Source organism: Homarus americanus, unplaced genomic scaffold, assembly GCF_018991925.1.
Source record: "Homarus americanus isolate GMGI-L3 unplaced genomic scaffold, GMGI_Hamer_2.0 scaffold32929, whole genome shotgun sequence".
Taxonomy (NCBI): domain Eukaryota; kingdom Metazoa; phylum Arthropoda; class Malacostraca; order Decapoda; family Nephropidae; genus Homarus; species Homarus americanus.
The window spans coordinates 5,219,843-5,238,736 of record NW_024737097.1 but is presented as its reverse complement, the minus strand read 5'-3'; the positions used below and the strand labels follow the sequence as shown (position 1 = coordinate 5,238,736).

The window sequence follows — 18,894 nt, the reverse complement described above, 5'->3', positions numbered from 1 at the left end:
CCAGAGCTACTAAGACCACCGCCCATGCGCTCCTCTCAGTCCCAGACCTCAATAAAATATCACCCCCACCCATCATAGCAAAGACTATGCTCCCTTCCTTTAAATCATCTCTTAAAAAATATCTATTGTCTAAGTATTAATACTGTATTTCTTGTAATACCTACTATATTTACAGTACCTGTTTTTATTGTACCATCAAAACCGTTTTATCGGAAATTATCATGTAAATAGATAAGAAATTACCATTGCAATAAACATATTTGCCAACTAGACATAATCCTGACAGCTCTGTCCTCTTGTTCAACGTTAATACTGTACAACCCATGTTGTACTGCTCCCCCATTATGCTTATGTTTTTCAATTCCACTAAAAAAATATAATAAATAAATTAAATAAATAAATATTGAAGTGATAACCGTGGTAACATTATGAGATGTTCTTATTACCACCATGCTTTTGTACTATTCCAGATGTTACTAAATGCTACATAATACTTCCTTGAGATAAATGTATAGTATATATCAAGTGCCTAAAAGAGAGCTCAGGTTCTCAACTGGCTCAGCCATGTTATTATTACCACTTTGTATCTGTGTTTTTCTGACTAAATAAACTGTTTCAATTCGAATTCAATTCAAGACCTTAGAGCCAGCCAGGTGAGGGTACAGGGAGACGATGTTTTGAAGAATTCAAGTGGTGTAAAATTAAACCAAACGGGGGAGACTTACTTATTGTCAGGTGTATCTACAGTACAGATCCCCAAACTGTAACTTACTAAACCAATGGAACTTAAGAGCCTTAATAGACAATGCAACAATGCTCAACCCTAGCCACCTCCTTATCATGGGGGACTTTAACTATGGCAACATCGACTGGAGAAATGAGTCCACGCCAAATGACATAATAATCCCGCTACTCTTTTTGTAGAAACTCTGAGAGATAATTTTCTGTTCGAACATGTTTAGGACCCAATGCATTACAGAGGAGAGCAAGCAGCCAAGCCACTGGACCTCATCATAACAAACGAGGAGGGTATGGTGGCCCAGCCACCATGTAATGTTGTCCTTCAGATTTAACTGTTATTTGGTTGATGACAAAACCAGGCCAAGGTGCAAATATTACAAGGGAAATTACGACGGGATTAGGGAGACGATGAGGGCCTGAGTCACTACGGCATAAGAACGCAGACACTATGCTGAATATGATAGCCAGTAAAGTGAACCATATGATCGAGAAATATATACCCAAGACCAAGCCCAGTGCCTCTAGGAATACAATGAGACCCCCTACATATGAACCCTGCAGCAGTCGACAAGTTATGAAGAAAACCCAGAAATTCAAGGTGTGGGTTAGGTCAAACATTGAGCAGGACAAGAGGATGTATGCAAGAGCCAGGAACCAAGCAAAGGAGTTCCAGAGGCTCGTTGCAAGTGAGGACGAGTCAAACCCAAAGGCATTCTACCGCTATGCAAAGTCAAAATTAAAAACACGAGTCGGAGTATCGGACCTGAGGCTTGAAGATTGTAGTTACGCAGATTTTGGCCAGGACACTGTGGAGGTATTGAACGTTTTCTTTTCTTCAGTGTTCACAAGGAAAGATGAGAACAATCTTCCTGCATTTGAGGACAGACGGTTCGACACAGCACTGACCTACATTGTGTTCACACAAGAGGTTATAAGAAATAAACTGTCAAAGCTAAAGGTTCATAAGAGTCCCGGCCCTTACATGGTACATCCCAGAGTGCTAAGAGAGTTGTGTAACGAGCTTGCTGTGCCCCTGAAGATCCTGGATGAGCAAAAGGTCCCCAGTGATTGGAAAATGTCTTATATGAGTCCTATGTTCAAGAAGGGCGACCATCACTCCACGAATAACTATAGACCAGTGAGCCTGACCAAAACAGTATATAAAGTACTTGAGAGCATTATAAAAGATGCCATGATGGAACATCTACTACAAAACAACCATGTAAAGGATTGTCAACATGGTTTTATGCCAGGATGCTCCTGTCTGATACAATTACTCAAGGTACTGGATATTTGGACCCAAATTCTGGAACAGGGTGGTAATATCGACAATATATACTTAAGATTTTGTCAAGGCTTTCGACAGCTTATCCCATGAAAGGCTGAAAATTAAACTGGAACGGTACAGGATTCGGGGAAGTGTCCTAGAGTGGATCGGAGCCTTCTCCACAATCGCAAGCAATGTGTGGTGATTAATGGCACAAAATCGTCGTGTGTACCCGTCACAAGCGGGGTACCACGGGGCAGTGTATTGGGACCACTGTTGTTTGTTTGCTTCATAAATGACATGTCAGAAGCTGTACATTCCTCCACAGAAATGTTTGCGGATGATGCCAAGATATTTCGGGAAATTAAGAACCAAGCAGATTGTGAAGAACTGCAGAAGGATCTCTGTGAACATCAAGAATGGTCGAAAAATGTCTGCTAAGATTTAATATGTCACAAAATGTAAGAGGCTGCACCCGGGACGTACCAATGATAAGGAGGCGTATCATATGTCCCAATGGGACGAAGAAACTGCATTAATTGACACCGTGGTGTGAATGTTGACAATAAACTGAAGTTCTCGGGCCATTGTGAGAAGAAGGTGAATCAGGCAACTATATTATTAGGTCTCATAAGAAGGTCGTTCAGATATCTAGACAGTCCGTCCCTCGTAACGATCTTCAAGAGTGGGGTGCTTCCTCGTCTGGAGCACTGTCACCCTATCTGGTCCCCGAAATATGCTAGAGACTGTCAGTTGATTGAAAATGTCCAAAGGAGGGCCACCGAGCTGGTGCCAGGTGGGTGGGCTCACTGTGCTCGCCATGTTCCTCTATCCACAACTTCTTGGACCCTCCCTCCTCCTTTGATATTCCTGGATCAGTCCCAGGAGAAATGTAATTGGTTTACTGATGTTTGTAATTGGAGTATTATTACCCTGTTTGGTCCCCAAGATATGCTAGACACTGTCAGTTGATTGAAAATGTCCAAAGGAGAGCCACCAGACTGGTGTCTGCACTACTGGTTATTTAATTTGAAGTTATAAACATCCCAGAGGACATTACAGTGAAGTCTTATTTTGCATGGTTATATCGTACTGGTACACATCCACGCATCAGAAATCTACGCAAGCGATGTCCTTTAACATGTGTTAAAATCGCTATATTGTATTCGACTTGCCAGACCTTTACTTTAAAACAACTTTGGGTAACCAACTTAACCTTCCCAAAATGACACGTAATGTCACATAAACATCTACATCATTAAATAAATATTTTAAGAAAGCCCAGGAAGTTAATTATGTGATACTCCAACGTCTCCACTGAAAAGTGGAGGTTGGGGAAGCTCTGGGAGATGATGGAGGTCCGAGGCAGGGGTGTCAGATTCAAAGCCTTCAAAATCAACTGCAGACAATGTCTCGTATAATGACTTCAGCTCCATCACTAATCTGCAAAGCGGCAGGGTCAATCATCACTGGATTCTCCTTGAATTGTTGTGACGTAAAATGGGAAGTGATGAGAGCTTGGCAGCAGCATTTAAACTCCTGGCAATATTGCCTGTAGGGTCCTTCGGTCTGCTCTGGTACCACCACACCACCAACACTGATTTTTGCTTGTCATTTTATTTTGAAGTAAAATTATATATTGTAATTTTGTTCTATTATTTAATACTGTATGTTATATTATTTATGATGAAATGTATAAAATAATTAACTGATCATATGAGAATATAATAATGAATAAATAAAATCATTGGTGAATGAGACAACAGCCAGGCCTATACACTCAGATACAAGGGGAATAGACAAGTGACCCAAGGAAGGGGAGGAAGTGACTGTTTCAACCGTCCCTCCCCCCACCACACCCTGTCTCTCCCCCACTCCATAGTTGTTTAAGTTAATAAGAAGAAGACTAAGAGTGAAGATAAAAGAAATCGCATAAAGAAATAAAAAGAAAGACAGAGAAAAATAAATAGAGTAATTTAATAATAAATAGAAAATAGACATAAGAAAAAAACATCAGTAGGAAAAAAAGTTAATTTATCCTCATTCTTTCCTGTTCCTGACCTGATGTATATGGATAAACCTAGACTCACGTGAGTTACCTGTCGAATATCAAATTGCAGGTTACAAATAATTTCATACCGATCGGCAGATTAGGAAAGGAGGCGGAGTAGCAATCTATGTCAGGGATAAGAAAATAAGAACATAGGAATGGAGGAAACTGCAGCGGGCCTATTGGCCCATACTGGGCAGTCCCGTTTACACCCAACCCCTATTGCTCATATAAGCATCCAACCTATGTTTGAAGCTATTCAGCGTATTCGAGTTAATGATGATATTTGGTAACTTGTTCCATTCATCCACTACTCTTGTTTCCAAACCAGTGTTTACCTATTTCACGCCTAAATCTAAATTTGTCCAATTTAAAACCATTGTTACGAGTTCGCTCCTAGTTGGATAGTTTGAGTACCTTTGTAATGTCCCCTTTGTTTAGCCCTGACTTCCACTTATACACCTCTATCCCCTCGCTCTACGTCTCTCGAGGGAGTGCAAATTAAGATGCTTTAACCTGTCTCTATACTCAAGGTTCCTAATGCTGGGGATTAGTCTTGTCATTTTCCTCTGAATTCTTTCCAAGGATTCTATATCCATTCTGCAATACGGTGACCAGAACTGAACTGCGAAATCCAGGTGTGGTCTCACAAGAGCAAGATACAGTTTTAGGATGACCTCGCTAGTCTTGTAACTAACACTCCTTTGTATGAACCCAAGTACTTTATTAGCCTTGTTACGAGCAAAAACACATTGTTTACTTGGTTTAAGGTTCCTACTTATCATTACTCCTAAATCTCTCTCGCAGTCGGATTTCTCTATGGCATCGTTGTTCATCTGGTATCTGGTTTCCCTGTTTACATCTCCTATACTTAGTACCTTACATTTGTCCATGTTGAATTTCGTCTGCCATTTTTCAGACCACTCGAAAAATTTGTTTAGATCTTCCTGTAATTTTGCGGAGTCCTCGTCAGATTTAATACCACGTCCTATTTTAGTGTCATCAGCAAATTTGCTTATGGTGCTGTCTATGCCGATATCTATGTCGTTTATGTATATAATAAATAATAATGGTCCAAGTACTGAGCCTTGGGGAACTCCACTTGTGACGTTGCCCCAATGGGACTTAGTGCCGTTAATGCTCACAAGCTGTTTCCTGTCCTGTAACCACGCCCTAATCCATTTAAGGATATTACCTTTGATGCCATGTGCTTCTACCTTTCTAATTAGTCTTTCGTGGGGGACTCTGTTGAAGGCTTTGCTAAAGTCGAGATATACCACATCATAATTGTGCCCCTCGTCCACCGATTCGAAAACTGATGAAAAGAATGTTAATAGATTAGTTAGACATGAACGTCCGCTTGTGAAGCCATGCTGGGAACCTTTGATCAATCTGTGCTTCTCCAGGTGATTTCGAATAGTTTGAAATGATTGCTCCCAGTAATTTGCCGACTATTGATGTTAGACTGATTGCGCGGTAGTTAGAGGATAGTGATCTATCCCCCTTCTTGAAAATGGGTATTACATTCGCTATCCTCCAAAATTTGAAGTGTGAAATAAATAAGGAAATAAAATTTGAGCGGATTTCATACACAATTTGGATAGAATTAATCGATGGTAGGGAAAATTAATCACAGGAGTAATATATAGACCTCCTAATCTTGATAGAGTTAATGAGCGACTTATTTGGGATGAAATGCGCAGGGCTTCCATACATAGCAAAATCTGTATAGTAGGCGACTTTAACTTTAGCCAAATAGATTGGATTGACCTTACGGGTAACTCAGAATCAGAGGATTTTCTTGAAACAATCCAGTTCTGTTTCCTAAGCCAACACAATAATATACTCGATTTAGTTCTGTCAAACAGAGAAAACCTCATTAGTGATGAGAACTTCAGGGCAGCCGCAATGAAAATTCCACTAATGTCCCGGATTTCAGGAGGGCAAACTTTGATAGTTTGAAGATGCAGCTGAGAGAAGGGGTATTACGCTTGGGGGTGAATAACATGACCTCACATGAGGTGACCTTACACAATGTATCCACAGAGGGCGACCTCACCCTACCCGGACACCTGACGGTTGAGAATGACCTGATAACGAGATCTGAGGTTGCCGAGTTCCACGACAATTTAAATAATGAGTTACTTAATGCACAAAGGCAGAACATACCATACAAAAAACTCAGATTAAACAACAATGACCCTAAATGGATAAATAATTATTTAAAGAACATTATTGGACAAAGGAAGGGTATAGGTAGGAGAATAAATCGTGGTGAAGTTTACCTCCGAGATTACTATAAGGTATTGGTCGGTAGGGTTAAGACCGAGATAAGAAAAGCCAAGAGATATAATGAGGTGAAGATAGCAAGGGAGGCGAAGTCAAACCCCAAGCGATTCTATCAAATGTATCAAACTAAAACACGAGAAAAGATTGGACCAATACAGTCAGATACCGGCGAGCTAACTGATAACGATGGAGAAATGAGCAATAATCTGAATAAATATTGTTCAACAGTTTTTACCACCAAAAATGTAAACATGATACCAGAGGCACCGACTCTATACAGAGACAGTGCAGAAAATAAATTAAGCGAGATAGTAGTGACTAGTAACGATGTTAGTAAGCAAATAGACAAACAAAAGCCGAATAAGTCACCAGGTCCCGATGAGATATTTGAAAGAGTATTAAAGGATTGTAAGGAAGAGCTTAGTATGCCCTTAGCAAAGTCGTTTAACATGTCCTTAAAAACAGGTGTAGTACTGTACCAGAATCCTGGAGGATAGAGAATGTAATACCGATTTTCAAGAAGGGAGATAGATCACTATCTTCTAACTACCGTCCAATCTGTCTAACATCAATTGTAGGCAAATTACTGGAAGCAATCATTTCAAACTCTATTTGAAATCACCTGGAGAAGCACAAGTTGATCAATGATTCCCAACATGGCTTCCCAAGCGGGCGTTCATATCTAACTAATCTATAAACATTCTTTTCATCTGTTTTCTAATCAGTGGACGAGGGGCACAATTATGATGTGGTATATCTCGACTTTAGCAAAGCCTTCGAACAGAGTCCCCCACGAAAGACTAATAAGAAAAGTCGAGGCTCATGGCATTAATGGAGATATTCTAAAATGGATTAGGGCGTGGTTACAGGACAGGAAACAGCGAGTGAGCATTAACGGCACTAAATTCCATTGGAGCAACGTCACTAGTGGAGTTCCCCAAGGCTCAGTACTTGGACCATTATTATTTATTATATACATAAATGACATAAATATCGGCGTAGACAGTAACATAAGTAAATTTGCTGATGACACTAAAATAGGACGTGTAATTAAATCTGACAAGGGCTCCGCAAAACTACAGGAAGATCTAAAAAAAATTTCGAATGGTCTGAAAAATGGCAGATGAAATTCAATGTGGACAAATTTAAAGTACTCAGTATAGTAGATCTAAACAAGGAAACGAGATACCAGATGAACAACGATGTTATTGAAAATCCGACTGCGAGAGAGAGATTTAGGAGTAATGATAAGTAGGAATCTTAAGCCAAGTAAATAATGTGTATTTGCTCGAAACAAGGCTAATAAAGTACTTGGGTTTATACAAAGGAGTGTTAGTTACAAGACTAGCGAGGTCATCTTATAAGTTATAACTATATCTTGCGCTTGTGAGACCCCACTTGGATTACGCAGTTCAATTCTGGTCACCGTATTACAGATTGGATATAGAATCCTTGGAAAGAATTCAGAGGAGAATGACAAGACTAATCCACAGCATTAGGAACCTTGAGTACAGAGACTGGTTAAAGCATCTTAATTTGCACTCCCTCGAGAGATGTGGAGTGAGGGGCGACATGATAGAGGTGTATAAATGGAAGGCAGGGCTGAACAAAGGGGACATTACAAAGGTACTCAAACTATCCAACCAGGAGTGAACTCGTAACAATGGTTTTAAATTAGACAAATTTAGATTTAAGAGCGAAATAGGTAAACATTGGTTTGGAAATAGAGTAGTGGACGAATGGAACAAGTTACCAAATATCATCATTAACTTGAATACACTGGATAGCTTCAAACATAGGTTGGAAGGGTATATGAGGAATAGGGGTTGGGTGTAAATGGGACTGCCCAATATGGGTCAATAGGCCCGCTGCAATTTCCTCCATTCTCATGTTCTTATGTTCTTATATAAATTCTCTCATTTGTGGAGAAGATGGGGTGAGGGATTAGTGGCCTCCCACTACTGACCTGATGCATTTTCAGGTCACCCATTGTTGGGGTGAGGAATTAATGGGTCTCATAACCTGAAGATGTCTTGAATAAAAGCAAAAGTAATATACAGTACACTGTAACCTCGTGAATTCTGATTTCAGCTTAATTCGTATGTTTTTTTTTATGAATTAAAATATTTGAATTTGGAATGAATTTGAATTAACCATGCAGTTCCAAAAAGTTGATTATTAATATAGCATAGGAATATATTATGATATAAATTAAAATTAATGAATTATAGGAAAAAATATGAATCATATTTAAGATACAAAACTACATTTGGTGGCGTACCCAGTGAGGGATGGCGGAGGAGGGGGAGCGAGGGAGGGAGAGGCCAATTTGCCACTTCCCGTATTTGTTACACGGCCATCCCTTTATAACGACAGCATACAATTTCACAATAATTCTCATTTTATTTAGGTTTATTTGGTGCCTGGTTAATAAAACATTATTGAAAAATAATAAATTTCCTCCCAAAATCCAACACTCAATCCCAGATGAGCTATTGCGGTCTCTTGTTTACAGAACAGAGCAGCATCAACTGATCCTTCTTGCTCTCCCTAACAGTGTTGCCAGCACTCACCATCTCTCAAGCATCAGATTTTTCAGTAATTTGAGTGAACCAGAGTCCCCTTTTCTGTTGAATTAACCTAAATAAGCAAAAGATCACTAAATTAATACTATACCGCTACCTGCGCTATCTAGGACTTTTCGTGTAAGCTACACCTATAGTCACATTTCAACCAATCACGTAAGCAATAACTGTGTTTTCATGATCCACATAAAATGAGACCTCACTGTACTCAGATGAATGTTCATACCTGGAGATGGCGGATGCCTGCCCCACGAGAGGTCACAGCTCAAGGTTGAAAAAGACACAAGTTCAGAAAATTGTTAGGGCAAATTTTTTTGGAGTGAATTATAAACTCTTGGAACAATCTGCCACAGTGTCAGCTCACAGTGTCACAGTGTCACAGGGCACAGTGTCAGCTCATTCCAGACCAGGCTTGATCAACACTGGTGCAGGTACAGATACATTCTGGAGTCAAGTGATTCAAACAAATGATTCATTCAACTTGAATGAGTTTGGAGGAGTAAGATTGTCAACATTATCAATGTCACATTATTTTGTTGGATATAGTAAGAACATCATGTAATGTCATGAAAATCTTTCCAATGTCAAAATCAAAATGAAACATTTAATCGGCCATAAATTCACAGTTAAAGATATTAAACTAGAATTAATTCATTGCTTCCCATATGATCTTAAAGGTTAACTGGACTTGCATGTCTAAAGGACAGTAATTCAGCAAGAGTTTCAATCACAAAATATTTATATAAATTAAAGTAATTAATCCAGTAAACAAAGTTGTAGGGTAACCTATGGTATAGATCGCCTTTTAGGTAGAAGAAAAATGGCAGAAAAAAAGAGGCACAGTAACATGAAATAATTACAATACCTGTATATCTCTACATCATATCTTACCTGATGGCCAGGCAGCCCATCTAAACCAGGCTGTCCTGGTGGCCCAGTATCTCCTGGGGAACCCATTAAGCCCTGGATGCCTTCAATTCCCTTAACTCCTTGGGGACCTTGGGGACCAGGGGGTCCAGGAGGGCCCTGAACACCTCTTTCCTCCTCTGTGGTGGATGGTATAGGTGGTGTAAAGGGAGTTATCTGATTCATTTAATTTATGTTGGAAATCATCTCTCTCAACAAGATAACTACTCTATAATAAATGGATTTATGTTTTGAAAGGAATAAAGAAGAAAAAATTAAATTACAAATAATTATTAAGCAAGAAAACAAGATTAATGTATCATAAAATATAAATCTTGGCAAACATGAATTGTTTTTTCACAAGTTTAATCAAGAGGAACACAATACTGCAGGAGCGTATCCAGGAATATCAAAAGGGGGGTCCAAGAAGTTGTGGGTGGGGGGAACATGACGAGCATAACGAGCCTACCCAGCTGGGCGGTTATAGGGCATTTTGAGGCCATGTGCACTAGATATTAGGAGATATTCTGAGGTCAGTAGTAATTACTTTTTACTAAACAAAAATGCCTGAGCACAATACTGCATTAAAGAAAGAGTATTGGAAATTTCTAATGAAAACGGGGGGTCCGGACTCCCAGGATCCCCACCTGGATCCGCCTCTGTACTATAGTACTCAAATAGCTTTTTCTTTTTCCTTGTTTTAATCTGGATTAGCCCACCCGGGCTAACATCGGGGCCTGGGGCGCGAAAATACAATAATAATAATAATAATAATAATAATAATAATAATAATAATAATAATAATAATAATAATAATAATAACAAAATTCATGTCAAATATTTTGATGACATTTAGAACTTTGCTATAAGTCTCACTGTGGATAAGACACCTCGGTTATTAAGAATTTACCCTAAGCCCTATGATCAATGATCATGCTTGGGTTTGCTACAACAAACTTGCCAGGTATGTCTCAAGGTATAAATTACAAAGATAGAATATTGTAAGATTGAAGGGATGGGCTGAAGTTAGTACAGCATGTGAAGGAAATAGAGAGTCCATCATCCTTCATAAAGTTTGAGAAGCAAATTGAAACACGAAATATTTGATACTGCATCAAGTCAATATTATGTTAACAACCCTAGTTGTTAGGTAGATACTATTACCTAAAGCTACATTCACTTAGCAACCCCAGTTACTAGGTAGATACAACTGGTAGCATTCACTGCTTGCTGACTCCATATAAGTAATAATGTTTATACGATAGTGTAACTTCCTAACAAAGTAGAAAATGCTACCAAAAAACTCCACAGGACTTACTAGGATGGTACGGGTTGTACTCCAGGCCCCCAGAACCCTCTCCTCGGTAGAAATCTTCATCATCGCTGACTGAAATATTTACATGCAAAAGACATATAGAAAACATTTAAAGCTGTCAAAATGTCCATTCCATACTTGAGGATAAACAAAAAAAGAGAAACTTAACCAATAGAGATAATGTGAGTGATGTAACATACTTCAATGACCTTGATAAACATACAGAAAGCAGTATTTTTGGGATGCACTATAAACCATTAGCACGTGCTGGACACCTGACCCTTACAACATGCTGGCACTAACAGCAGGCCTAGTCACACCCATCCTCTCTTTAGAAGCTCACTGCATGAGGAAGGCTAAGGTAAGGATGAATTATCTTGAATAATGTACAATTTAATAGGCTTTTACCATCATACATACCAAATGCAGCTAAAATCTAATCATTTAAATGTCACAATAATTTCAAAATAGCCAGAAGTTTTGCCATTTGACTTTTATTGGATATCTAAGCTTTGTAAACATTAGCTGAGAAGATTAAGTCAAGAAAATATTCTAATCAGTGGTACTTTATGACCAATGAATGTAAGATACTTGCTCTTAAGACACAGTATTCCATTTTGAAGGAAATTTGAAAAAAGTCAAACTAAATGCAACTTCTAAAAATTACTAAGTATATCACAGTTGTGTAGATTTATATTTTCTTTGTTTCACCTATATAAAAAAATCATCAGCATCAACACTGTAATTAAAAGTTGTACAGTACAGGTAAACCTCTATTTGTGATGGGGGTTAGGTTCCTGAAAACCCCACTGCAAGTCAAAATAAGGTTAATTATAACATGGGGTTCAATGGGACTACAACACAATTAAACAACACTCACCACATCATTAAAATGAAGTCTAGTCATCATCACATGTCCCCTTCAAGGCAAAGGGAACTTTTAACACTCTTGGGATTTTCATACACAAAATTGCGTATTATCTCAATTGTCACTTTACGGTTTTCATATGCAAATTTGCATATGAAGTAAAAAAAATTAAAGAAAATAATTTTATGTTTATGTTTGAGTGCTAGACACGCAAGACACACATTTGGTTATGTCAGCGTGATCTGGCAACTATGTAGACTGCATTCCAAGGTCACCTTAATAGTTTCCATTTTGTTTTTACAGGACCCAGGATATAGCATTGACCCACATTTCCCAAACATTTTCAAGCAGCTTGTGTTGATTTCAATTATTATTAACAGCATTGTGAGAGTTTTGAACCATGTCTCGTGTTCCTGATGAGGGTGGAGGGTTGGGAAAATTTTAAAAGTGTAAGGAGATTGCACCACATTGTGATGAGTGGTGCCTCCTGATGCCTCTCCAGTGTCCCAGGCCCTTCTAGCATAAGTGATAGTTTGTCTGTCCCCCCAATAAGAGTCCTAGTGCTATGACTCAATACAATATATAGTATACAATAATATTTTGTGCCCGAAGGAGAAAAATTATTAATCTGTTCTCAGCCTGGGTGCGCTCATCAAAATGCAAAATTTGCACCATTATTACCTAGTTGCAGTGGGAGCGGGAAAACAAAGTGAAAGGTTACAGGGAAATAGTGCTAGGAATTATGACAAAACTAAATTAGGCAGGGAGTCAAAACCTAAACGAGACAAAGAGAAGACTCAGAACACGACTAACTTAAATGTCTACTATGCAAACAGCAGAAGTATGAGAAACAAAATGGATGATATTAGGACCTTGGTATGTACCGAAAAAATCGATATAATAGCATTCACCGAAACATGGATAAACCTAGACTCACGTGAGTTACCTGTCGAATACCAAATTGCAGGTTACAAATTATTCCATACCGATAGGCAGATTAGGGAAGGAAGCGGAATAGCAATCTATGTCAGGGATAATCTGAAGTGTGAAATAAATAAGGAAATCAAAACTGAGCGGAATACAGAAACAATTTGGATGGAATTAATCGATGGTAGGGAAAAATTAATCACAGGAGTAATATACAGACCTCCTAATCTTGTTAGAGTTAATGAGCGTCTTATTAGGGACGACATGTGCAGAGCTTCCATACATAGCAAAGTCTGTATAGTAGGCAACTTTAACTTTAGCCAAATAGATTGGACTGACCTTACGGGTAACTCAAAATCAGAGGATTTTCTTGAAACGATCCAGGACTGTTTCCTAAGTCAACATATAACTGAACCCACCCGGGGTAATAATATACTCGATTTAGTTCTGTCAAACAGAGAAAACCTCATTAGTAATGTTGAGGTAGGGAACGAACTTGCAAACAGCGATCACAAAGAAATTAGATTCCAGTTAAAATTTCAGGACAGCCGTAAGGAAAATTCCACTAAAGTCCAAGATTTCAGAGGGGCAAACTTTGATAGTTTGAAGAAGCAGTTGAGAGAGGGGGTATCAGGCTTGGGGTGAACTACATGACCTCACAAGAGGTGACCTCACTCAACGTACCCACAGAGGGCGACCTCACCCTACCCAGAGACCTGATGGTTGAGATTGACCTGATAACGAGATCTGAGGTTGCCAAGCTGCACGACAATTTAAATAATGAGTTACTTAATGCACAAAGGCAGAACATACTATACAAAAAACTCAGATCAAACAACAATGACCCTAAATGGGTAAATAATTATTTAAAGAACATTATTGGACATTATTGGCCGGTAGGGTTAAGACCGAGATAAGAAAAGCCAAGAGGAATAATGACCTGAAGATAGCAAGGGAGGCGAAGTCAAACCCCAAGGGATTCTAACAAATGTATCAAACTATAACACGAGAAAAGATTGGACCAATACAGTCAGATACCGCCGAGCTAACTGATAACGACGGAGAAATGAGCAATAATGTGAATAAATATTTTTCAACAGTTTTCACCACCGAAAATTTAAACATGATACCCGAAGCTCCGACTTTATACAGAGATAGTGAAGAAAATAAATTTAGCGAGATAGTAGTGACTAGTAACGATGTTATTAAGCAAATAGACATACTAAAGCCTAATAAGTCACCAGGTCCCGATGAGATATTTGCCAGAGTATTAAAGGAATGTAAGGAAGAGCTTAGTATGCCTTTAGGAAAGTTGTTTAACATGTCCTTAAATCAGGTGTAGTACCAGAATCTTGGAGAATAGCGAATGTAATACCGATTTTCAAGAAGGGAGATAGATCATTATCCTCTAACTACCGTCCAATCAGTCTAATGTCAATTGTAGGAAAATTACTGGCAGCAATCATTTCAAATTATTTTCAAAATCACCTGGAGAAGCACAAGTTGATCAATGATTCCCAACATGGCTTCCCAAGCGGGCGTTCATGTCTAACTAATCTATTAACATTCTTTTCATCAGTTTTCGAATCAGTGGATGAGGGGCATAATTATTATGTGGTATATCTCGACTTTAGCAAAGCCATAGAGGCTTAGACAGAGTCCCCCACGAAAGACTAATAAGAAAAGTGGAGGCTCATGGCATTAAAGGTGATATTCTAAAATGGATTAGGGCGTGGTTACAGGACAGAAAACTGCGAGTGAGCATTAACGGCACTAAATCCCATTGGAGCAACGTCACTGGTGGAGTTCCTCAATGCTCAGTACTTGGATCAGTAATATTTATTATATACATAAACGACATATATATCGGCATAGACAGCAACTTAATTAAATTTGCTGATGACGCTAAAATAGGACGTGTAATTAAATCTGATGAGGACTCCGCAAAACTACAGGAAGATCTAAACAAAATTTTCGAATGGTCTGAAAAATGGCAGATGAAATTCAATGTGGACAAATGTAAAGTACTCAGTATAGGCGATGTAAACAGGGAAACCAGATTCCAGGTGAACAACGAGTAATGATAAGTAGGAATCTTAAGCCAAGTAAACAATGTGTATTTGCTCGAAACAAAGCTAATAAAGTACTTGGGTTCATACAAAGGAGTGTCAGTTACAAGACTAGCGAGGTTATCTTAAAACTCACTTGGATTACTTGGATTACGCAGTTCAATTCTGGTCATCATTTTACAGAATGGATATAAAATCCTTGGAAAGAATTCAGAGGAGAATGACAAGACTAATCCCGGGCATTTGGAACCATGAGTACAGAGACAGGTTAAAGCATCTTAATTTGTACTCCCTCGAGAGACGTAGAGTGAGGGGCGACATGATAGAGGTGTATAAATGGAAGTCAGGGCTAAACAAAGGGGACATTACAAAGGTACTCAAACTAATCAACCAGGAGCCAACTCGTAACAATGATTTTAAATTAGACGAATTTAGATTTAGGCGCAAAATAGGTAAACATTGGTTTGGAAATGGAGTAGTGGATGACTGGAACAAGTTACCAAATATCATCATTAACTCGAATACGCTGGATAGCTTTAGACATAGGTTGGATGGATATATGAGCAATAGGGACTGGGTGTAAATGGGACTGCCCAGTATGGGCCATAAGGCCCACTGCAGTATCCTCCATTCTTATGTTCTTCTCATGTTCTTATGTTAATTTTTCCCAACTTTTCCTCTATAACTATTTTTTCCTTAATATGTATGCTTTATAATGGAATAAGGTTCTTATTGCAATCACATGAAATAATGAAGGTACAAAGTGATATATAGACATTAACATTAAACATAGAGAAATAATTATTTTATCATGATTAATCATATAAAACTGTTTGTAAATAATATTTACAATGCTAATGCAATAAATTCTACCTTTTCTATCTCAAATAGCAAGTTTGCTTTGACTCATTACGAACAATTTTATCTCTCATATGGTGAAGCCAAGTGCGGTGAGGTGAGTAACCAGTCAGATTCTGAGCATCTTGTGGTGAGAGCACCTACCCAAATCCAAGAGTATTTAGATGGAGTGGAGACATCAACCTGAGTCCCACACAGACGTTGGGGAATCTGATAGGTGGGGACTGGAGGTGCAGCCTTTGTCCCGGCTTTAAATATAGTGAGCTAAACGCTTGCCAGGCATTTTCAAAGTTACACTACCCACTCCACAGTCACAAAAACACAATAATAATGAGACTCCATGGACCTAAGCTAGCGGAGCCTTATGCGCAATGTCACCTCCCTCTTCACCTCCTGCTCGGGTAATCATAGCTTGACATCGCATTCTGGATTGAACAAAAAGCCGTTTTTTCTAAAAAAAACAGTTTTTGTGATATAGTCCAGAATGTGATGCGACATCCCACCCATCTCTACCCCTCAAGAGTTGACATTTGTTTACTGCTCGCTCTAGGGCAAGAGATGATGGTAGCAATGGGTGTGATGGAGGGTGCGGGAGGTGGTTTTGAGAATTGCAATTAAATGCCAGGTAGCGACGTGTCCTCCTAATATTACGTGCTTAAGTAATTATTAGATGTTTTAATTGCCTGTATGTTGGCCTGGCGAATTAATGCTAGGCATTTACATACCTAGGTATAAAGCTAGACGTCACAGTCTGGACTATATCACAAAAACTGTTTTTTAGAAAAAAAAACGGCTTTTTTACCTGTGATATTTATACAGTATTGTATAAAAAGAGTACAGGTACTGTATTAATAAATGCAGTAACGTATCTTTTCTAATTAATGAATAACAAGTATGTAATATTGTATAATGAAGGAGTTATATTAGAAAGAGTGAGAGAGGAGTCAGTAATAGCATTGGGTGGGAAGCAAACCTTTTAGGAGGAGTGAAGAGGATTCACGGTCACTTTCTCCCCCCAGGATAGCTTCCTTTCTTACCTCACTCCACTACCTCCTATACTCTAGCATCTGCTAATTGTGACAGAGAGATGAATTTGATACCATAATGATATTGAATAAATTATCTACCAGACTTTTCAAATAAAAGATCTTTAGACAAAAAAATTTACATAATATAATGATGGGGACTCAATACTTTTATGAAAAAAAGGAAATGTTGATGCCAGAGTCTATAAAAACAGTTTTAATTAAATTAGAAACACCATTTTTTTAACATAAATAATCCTGAATAATTTATCTAAGTCTTATTAAATATATACATTTAAAAAGATAAAAATCTATATGATATGGGCATGTAAGGTGCCTCATGAATAGAGCTGTGTGTGTCACAGTGGAATTATTCACTTTTTGTTCAACCCAGAATGCGACGACTAGCTTTGTACATGCATTATGTACGGTAAATGCCCTGCATTAACTCGCCAGGCCAACATACAAACAATTAAGACATCTATTAATTACCAAAATACGTAATATTAGGAGGACACGTCGCTACCTGGCATTTAATTGCACTTCTCAAAACTCCTCTCCCGCACCCGGAAGCACACGCATCACTGATTCACTGTTGTCATCTTTCTTGCTTGGCAACTCAGCAGTACACACGCACGTAGAAGATTCCACTATTTTGTGTTGTGATTGCTGGAATATTAAGTGCCACGAGGAATTTGCCTTCGGCAATTATACAACTTGTCATGGTTAGCAAATTGAGTGGCTTTAGTTTTGGTGATGTCACTCAGATTTTGTGTTTGGGGTAGTTTTTAATACGGTTTGGTCAGTCATGACGGCCGCGGCTCGTCTTCTCCCCGGGAAGACAGGCGAAGTCTAGTGACTAATGATTCTCTGTTTTCAAGTCACCTTGTGAATGACGTTTGTTTTAGCCCTTCCGGGCTTGTTGTCACTGTTTTTTTTTATTATTTTTTTATTTGAGCCCCAACTTTTACTGTGCAAGTATTGTGATGAGTTACCATGGTGTATGTGGCCATTCCATCCTCCTCTCCTCTCCCCTCACAAGAACATAAGAATGGAGGAATCTGCAGCTGGCCTATTGGCCCATACTGGGCAGTCCCATTTACACCCAACCCCTATTGCTCATATATCCATCCAACCTATGTTTGAAGCTATCCAGCGTATTCGAGTTAATGATGATGTTCGTTCTCGAAATGTTTTGGGCTCCCGCCCTGTGGGATGTGATTTTCCATCCTCCCTGAGTTTTATGATTACTCTTAGCATTAAGGTCGGAGTTAAGTTTTTCTCTTCATAACTCTCTTTTATTCACGTCCTCAGTAGCAGGTTCAGCCCTTCCCGAGTGGACCTTTGCAATGCTAGGTTGCTAATCTTAGTGATCCTTCCGAACGCTGACTTGTCGGTCTTACTAGCAATCTATAGTTATATTGAGATAAACTTTGTATCATCAGCCATGGGTTACATGAGAAGCACTCTGATGGTGGGATTTCTCAGTCCAATACATCTCGCTAGAGTAAAGAAGAGCGAAATATCCTTAGGCTATGAGCGCACTGAAATCAGTCATGGCCGCCAATAGGGTAGGGGCGCACTGAACTCTGTCATGGCCGCCGATATGGTATGATCACACTGACTTCTATCACGGCAGAACAAATGCCCTGACTCTGATGATGATTTTGATCACTCTGAACTGAATCTTAGCTTGATCAAGGAGCAGAGTTCAGTGAGCTGAAGGGCACTTGAGATAAGAGAAGGGAGAGGTGTATGACATAGTGAGTTAGTCTTTTACAATTGTCCCACTGGTGACTCATAAGAACAATCGGGGTATTAATATGACTGTGTGTTAAATTGAGATACTGAAATATCACAGTAATGAGTCATAATAATTATGTTCGGAAGAAAGTGTAATCTCCCTTGTATTATTATGATAGTATCTTGAGTGACTCATAATGTTCCTCCTAGTTTAGGTGAGTGGTGTGCAACGGGATGATGAAGGACAGTTG

At 38.9% G+C, this 18,894-nt stretch overlaps 1 protein-coding gene across 3 annotated transcripts in view; it reads right to left on the bottom strand.

Annotated features, from left to right (window-relative positions):
• Positions 1-18,894, bottom strand: part of LOC121873181 (collagen alpha-1(XV) chain-like) — a 231,290-nt gene that overhangs the window by 189,673 nt on the left and 22,723 nt on the right. For all 3 annotated transcript variants that reach the window (XM_042376516.1, XM_042376518.1, XM_042376517.1), the window contains exons 2-3: positions 11,157-11,225; positions 9,824-9,978 (exon numbers count right to left, since the gene is read on the bottom strand). In XM_042376516.1, coding sequence (XP_042232450.1) covers positions 9,824-9,889 — 66 coding nt within the window. In that variant the 5' untranslated portion in view covers positions 9,890-9,978; positions 11,157-11,225. The remainder of the gene's footprint in view (positions 1-9,823; positions 9,979-11,156; positions 11,226-18,894) is intronic.